General features: G+C 40.2%; 1 protein-coding gene across 1 annotated transcript; it reads left to right on the top strand.

Moving 5' to 3' along the window:
- Positions 1-2,475, top strand: med8 (mediator complex subunit 8). The gene is made up of 7 exons (XM_051711416.1): positions 1-104; positions 341-462; positions 975-1,119; positions 1,238-1,378; positions 1,808-1,895; positions 1,992-2,228; positions 2,319-2,475. Exons 1-7 carry the CDS (start codon positions 99-101, stop codon positions 2,381-2,383), a joined length of 804 nt encoding a protein of 267 aa, XP_051567376.1. The 5' UTR covers positions 1-98; the 3' UTR covers positions 2,384-2,475.
- Positions 2,476-7,241: the final 4,766 nt, after the last annotated feature.

Below are 7,241 nucleotides of genomic sequence, written 5' to 3' on the forward strand. Positions count from 1 at the left end.
AACGTTTCTTTCTTTGTCCGGTTTGTCAGCCGGACTCAATGTAGCGCTGCAATTGTTTGTTTAATTCCGTTAAGTGTTGTTTAGCCAGTTATTGTAAAATGCAGGTAAATGATCAAAATCTACATTTGTGTCAATGTATTGTAACAGTTTTAAGTTTTATTTATATTCATTACGCAAGCAAGTAGCTAGTTTTCGAAAAAGCGCTGTTTGAAATGGGTTTATCTGTTGATAGGGTGTTAGCATGCTAACTATAAAAAACTTCACGTGAAGCCTTTGTTATTATTATTATTTTTTTATTATATCAAATTAAAGATGAGCTATTTATGTTTTATTTAAATAGCAGCGGGAGGAGAAGCAGCTGGAAGCATCGGTGGAATCTCTGATCGCTCGTGTAGCGCATCTCAAAGGATCCTTACAGAGTTTCATTTATAAACTCGAGAATGAATACGAAAGACTTCCATGGTGAGTAAAAAGTCTTTCATCTGTGCCGTTAAACTCATTTTTCATACAAATACTTTAAAAGGGCCATATTTTAATTTATACATTTGTGGCATCTTATTATGGTTTAAAGCTGTACGTATAACAATTTTCACCTATCCAGTCGTGTGGCAATAATGATTCTATCCTATTTTAGTCTATTTTATATATTTATGCTGTTGCAACACACTATATATTCCGTTTGTTTTCTCTAATTGTTCTGAAAAAAAGGTTAAATGTTTTTTCTAGTATATACTTGTCTATTGAGTTTTAGACACTGCAGTAAAAAGGAAAATGTAATCTTTCTAACAGTATAATTGTTTATATATATTTGCAAATTATATTTTCTATCTATAATATATTAAAATGTTATATAGTATATTAAATATAATATTTAATAAAATATTTTTATAAAGTAATTAATATACATACGTATTTTCATTATATATTCCATTAAAACATTTTATCTAATTCTAATATGTACTCTTTTGATTCAGGCCATCAGTGCTGGATAATTTCGCCCTTCTATCCGGGCAGTTAAACACCATCAACAAGCTATTAAGAAATGAGAAAACTCCATCATACAGGTCACAAGTCATCATACCACTACTGTTGTCTCCTGATAGAGATGAAGAGCTGGCCGTGAGTGTTCGTTATCCTGAAAGCATCACATTACAGCAGGGTTTGCCTACATTTTTATTCTACATATAATTTACTCTGCAAGATAACGTTTACTATCCTGTTACTCTTTCTAATCCAGAAACTGACAGAGCAGCGGGTGCCTGTGTTTAGCCATGAGATTGTGCCCGATCACCTGAGGACCAAACCTGACCCGGAGGTCGAAGAACAGGAGAAACAACTGAGTGCAGAAGCAGTCAGGATTGGACCTGAGGTTGCACAGGTAAAAATAAACCACATGGGCATGAAGAGTTAAAGAAATTGATCACCCAAAAATGCTAATTCTGTCCTGTATATCAGTGGTTCTCAACCAGGGGGCCGGGACCCACTAGGGCACCTCAGCACACTTTCATATGACTTAAAATTAATTTAAAATAAGAAATATTAAAATAATCCAACTTAATTATAATGCTAAAAATACTTTAAGATGTATGCCCACAAATTATAAACAGACTCTTTCTGAAACATCTAGAATAGAAATTATACATGATTGATTATTTTAATCAGACACGTCTAGTTTCGGGCGAGAGGACCTTCAAATATTGTCTTGTACAGTGAGGAACCTTGGAGTCAAAAAGGTTGAGAACCACTGCTGTGTATTGTATAATACTTTCATTGTTAAATTGAATTTTTTATTGTATATCCTTTATAGAAACAGATCCAAACATTGAATAAACTTTGCTCGAATCTTTTGGAAAAGTTGAACAATCCTCGTGATGACAGAGACTCTGAAACATCAGGTACTTAAGCTGTTATTCCTTACAACATATTTGCGCCAAAAAGCTGAGGAAGTTGCCCGAGTCACGGATGTTTAATTGAGATTCTCTTTTGCTCAGCTTTGCGACAAAACAAAGCGTCCTTCAATCCGGCTGACACTAATGCACTGGTGGCAGCGGTGGGCTTTGGAAAGGGTCTGTCAAAGTGTAGACCACCTGGTCCTGTCGCCCCGGGTCACCCTGGACAGCCAATAATGTCAGCAGGCCCCACACTGCAGCAGGTCACGATCGCTGGAACCTCGGGTCATCAGGCAGGCATGGGTGGACAGGTCGCTCAACAGCAGCCTGGACAACCAGGTAAAACATAACATTGCTTATAACATATTCACAAAACGATTTAAGCTTAAAAGTTGTCATTTGTCATCACGGATCTGTTTCTTTCTTTAGGGAAAATGCCCAGCAACATCAAGACTAACATTAAGTCTGCATCTGCGCATCCATACAACCGATGAGTCCCCTGGTTAAATGGTGCAAAATTGTGATGAGTATGTTTGGTGGCAAGAAAAAAAAACTTTTTTGTGCATATTTCAATAAAAGTGTTTGTTGAAATAATCTAGTGTTATAACATTTCTTTTATCACAGAATACAAGAGCCATGTCGGTGGTCCTTTTTGACCACTAGGTGGAAGTATTGACTTTTTATTGCATGTTGCCTTCAGGCTTTCCTATATGACTAACAATATGCAGGATAATTAAATTAATTTATTATTGATATCTTTATTAGTTCTATCAGGTTATAAATTTAAGTTACATCAGAAATTATGTTCAAAGGCTTATAGAAATATAGTTCCACTGTAATCTTATTTACAACAACAACGGTAGTGCAGCCCATTAAAAAGACTGTAACTATTTCTCACAAACTCATTTTGATTCCCGTCGAAAATTCCTTACGGCACTGCTCTGAATAAGGTCTATTGCCTCAGTATCTTCATTTTATTATTATAACTTCTCCCCATCGTTATATTTCATGGCTTTTATGCAAATCATGCTCCATTTATTCTTTTTCTCAAAGTTTGTGTTGCTCCATCAGTATTCACTAGAAAGAAATTGGGGAGACTGGGGCTAGTTGTTACACTTTTTTACTCTGGTCAATATTTCTCAGGGTAGGTTTTATTTTTCAAAGTCAATTGTTGCATAACCACATACCTTTAAGTCTTGGCTATTTAAAACCTATTTACTGTCTTTGCCCAGGAAACAAGATACAGTTCATTGAACACAGGTTGACCTTTTGTAACAACGTGCCACAATTGTGGTGCAAAATGTCATTTCATCACAACCACCAAAACAAAATCTACCAGGGGCGTAGATTACGGGGGGGGTGGGAGGAGGTAAGCCCCCCCCCCCCCAAATAATCAAAACAAGCAAGTACAACAACCCCCCCCCATTTCCATGATCAATGGAAACATGTAAATGCTTTATGCTGCACCCCCCCACTATTTTTTTGTCAAATTAAAAAAAGTAAAACGATTCATCAAACAACAAAAATGCAAAATTATGTAGCTTAAAACATTGTTTTGGCCAACACAGATTGTAATTAATAAACTGTATAAATTTATGACATTTAGAACAACAACTACCCCAAGTCTTCCCTATCTTTGTTACACACACTGGGACCTTTTTTGAGCATCTGTAGGCTCATTTACACATTTGGCAGACGCTTTTATCCAAAGAAACTTACAGTGTACTTATTACAGGGACAGTCCCTTGCTCAAGGACACAATGGTGATGGCTGTGGGGATTGAACCAGCAACCTTCTGATTACCAGTTATGTGCTTTAGTCCACTACGCCACCACCACTCATTGTACCCTACTCCAATTGCAGGAACTGTCTTAAAACTGGGGTTTTTGTGTCTACTTTAAGGGCACAAACTCCATAACACTCTAGTACATAGATCAAAACAAATCCTTAACTATACTCAACCACCTGCCCATAACGCCTGAAACTTACAACCAATCCTCACTTATCCTATGAAATCACACACGTTCAGTATAACTTCACATCGTGGGGGTGTTTAATGATAAATCTTAAAGTGAAAATGAAAGTGGTTTGGGACTCTTTCGGATTCGAAGCATCCAATTAGCACATCAGGAACATCACTGGGTGATACATGAATCTTCTCTGAGGATTTCTAAATTTAATTGCATTCCTAAATTTGCACATAAATTAGGTATATAAATTCAGTTCCCATTTGTGTTTTGTGGGTTTTAATGAATACATATGAGGAAATAATTGCTGACAATTAACTGATTTGAGTTTCATACTTGTACCCACCAATCCAGATAGATTTTATCTGCAAATTTGTTTTAGGGAAAGTGTGGTAAAACATGGCTAAAGGGCACTCTTAAGAAAAAGCTGATTTTGTTTTAGGTCTCAAACTATATAATGATAATATACTGTATATTTTCATTAAAAATATATATTTGTTTTGATTAAAAAAATCATGTGATTTTTGTGTCTTGTGACTATCCTACCTTGTGAAACAGTGTGTATTTTAATTTTTATGGACTGGCCCCATTCACTTCCATTGTAAGAGCCTTACTGTAACTGCTTTTTTTTTTTTTTATATAAACGAGGGACAGGTCGAAATAATTTGTGAGTTAATCCATATTATTCTGCGAATGCTGTCGATTGAGCTTAACTTGGATTGAACCTGGAATATTACATGGTTGTAACGTTCTTCAGAGATCAGGGGGAAAGGAGGATGCAGGAGTCGGTGGTGCAGTCCATGTAAATCTAATTTTATTTTCAGAATTTAACTCAAGATGCTTTCCAGCAAGTCTTTTTACTTGGCACACACAGCTTCAATGATAACAGTCAACACAAACTTAAATCACTCAATAAATTGCTTTTCAGCGTGGAGCTTCAGGATGTGTGTGTGTGTGGCTAGTACTCTCTCTGTCTCTCTGGCATTCCGCTGGCCTTTTTAAAGCCCGTCTCCATCGTCAATGAAATGAGACACAGGTGTTTAACATCAATAATCACCAGGTGAGAGGCCTGGGTAGCTCACCGAGTAAAGACGCTGACTACCACCCCTGGAGTTCGTGAGTTCGAATCCAGGGTGTGCTGAGTGACTCCAGTCAGGTCTCCTAAGCAACCAAATTGGCCCGGTTGCTAGGGAGGGCAGAGTTACATGGGGTAACCTCCTCGTGGTCGCTATAATGTGGTTTGCTCTCGGTGGGGCATGTGGTGAGTTGTGCGTGGATGGAGTGCAGCCTCCACACGCGCTATGTCTCTGCAGTAATGTGCTCAACAAGCCATGTGATAAGATGCGTGGGATCACACCCCCCCCCCCCCCCCATTCCTGGAGAGGAAATCAGCCACAACCATCTGTGGTCCCAATTTGAATGGCTGAAGTGCCAGGTACCAACGAGTGATCCGCGTGTTGGTATCCTTCATGCGGTGGAGCCACTTAAGCGGGTCGAGAACCGAGCAGAGGATGAAGGCCCGCACCAGCAGGTAATAGCTGAGGGTTAGGACAGCCCATTTGATGGCCAGGTACTCTTTCTCAATCGTGCTGTACTTAGTCTCCATCAAATGGCACTTTTCCCACTGCACGTTACAGTTCGACTCGACTCTGCTCGCTTTACTTTTCTGAGCTTGCTTTTCCGCTGCAGTTTAGTGCAGCCTCAACGTGGGTGGGATTATAGGCTGATCGTCATAGTTGCGCCACCTCTACTGCCGTGACATCATCTTAAACATGACACAAACACATCTGAAACTGAAACAGAAAGTTTGTACAATTTGCTTGTATTGCATCAATTACTGAAACACAAAACAAACTGGCAACAACAATTCAAGAACATTACTGACCATAAACAATAGCACGACCACTAGCTCATTGTGCTGCATAAAGCAGTTGTTGCATAGTGATTTTACACAAGTGTAACAGTTAAATTGGCCTGGTTGTTTTAGAAGCAAGCTTTCCAGTAGCTGGTCAACTAAATAAAGTGACGCTTTCAAGCAGAATATAGAGTTAACATAACAAAATGTACCATCCTCCATCGTGGACACCAACAACGCTGTGGCCGAGTCCAGGGCACTCTCCCTCCCATTGCTCGCTGGTCTATTGCCATAGATAGCGTCCATTTGGTCGAACACTTCCACTTTCTTCTGTTTGAACCACTCCAGCTGCTGTGGTCCTTGATGGTTCTGTAGTCACTTTTATGTTTTTTTTTACTTTTCCCTACACTGTTGGTAGGTCCGGTGGTAGCCTTGTGCGGCCAACAGCTGCTGAGACACTTCCTGAAAGACTTTTCGTTTCGCGTCACCCCATCAAGCTCTCGTTGGATCCTCTCCTCGGCTACTAACGAGAGGAACATCTGCACCTCGTTTACTGACCACGGCTTGGTTTTGCGCACAGCCATTTCTTTTTACAATTCGAAAGTCACGGCTGGAGAATCTTATCCATGAGGCGCTGGAACACGGCGGGAGCCCCGAACAAACCGAACAGAAGAGTGATGAATTGGTGTAATCTGAACGGTGTGGAAAATACAGTTTTTTCTCTAGATAATGGAGTTAAGGGGAGCTGCCAATACCCCTTTGTTAAATCCAGTGTCAAATAAAATTGAGCCGCACACAACCGATCAAGCAGTTCGTCAATTCGGAGCATTGTGTATGCATCAAATTTAGACACCGCATTGACTTTTCGGTAATCTACACAGAACCGGACTGACCCGTCGCTCTTAGGTACTACCCCCATCTCGAGCATTGCCTCTAATTCATCCCAAATCACTTTTTTCTTGTTCGGGAAAGTGGTACGGCCGACTACATGCTATCACTCCCGGTGGAGTCTTGTTATGGTTATGCCTTGATCGGTGAGGATTTCCTTCTGAATCCCCACCCGGGAGATAATTTTGAAGAGTGCCTCCACAACACTGCATGCTGAGATGTTGCATAAAGGCATCGCTTCTGGATATCACATTGCATAATCCATCAGGACTAATACAAACCGATATCTGCGTGCTGACCACTCTAATGGCCCGACAAGGTCCATGCCAATTCTTTTGAAGGGGGCCTCGATTAAAGGTAACGAGTGCAATGACGCTTTTGGGGTGGCCGGTGGATTCACCAACTGACATTCGCGGCATGCCACACACCATCTGCGCACATCCCCATGAATGCCCGGCCAATAAAAGCGGGCCATTAACTGGTGCAGTGTCCTTTCTTGTCCTACATGACCCGCCATAGGATTATGGTGAGCTGCCTGGAAAAGTGTTTCCCAACGGCTCCTCGGGACTAATAACTGGGTTGTATTTTCATGAGTTCGAGTGTCCCTAATGATCAAAAAATATGGATATGTGAGGGCAACGT

Source organism: Myxocyprinus asiaticus, chromosome 12, assembly GCF_019703515.2.
Source record: "Myxocyprinus asiaticus isolate MX2 ecotype Aquarium Trade chromosome 12, UBuf_Myxa_2, whole genome shotgun sequence".
Taxonomy (NCBI): Eukaryota; Metazoa; Chordata; class Actinopteri; order Cypriniformes; family Catostomidae; genus Myxocyprinus; species Myxocyprinus asiaticus.

What these genes read in the sequence shown, in the direction of transcription:
- med8 (XM_051711416.1), top strand. An exon ending in GAATACGAAAGACTTCCATG is followed by an intron (nt 463 to 974) that starts GTGAGTAAAAAG and finishes CTTTTGATTCAG; the next exon opens with GCCATCAGTGCTGGATAATT. An exon ending in ATAGAGATGAAGAGCTGGCC is followed by an intron (nt 1,120 to 1,237) that starts GTGAGTGTTCGT and finishes TTTCTAATCCAG; the next exon opens with AAACTGACAGAGCAGCGGGT.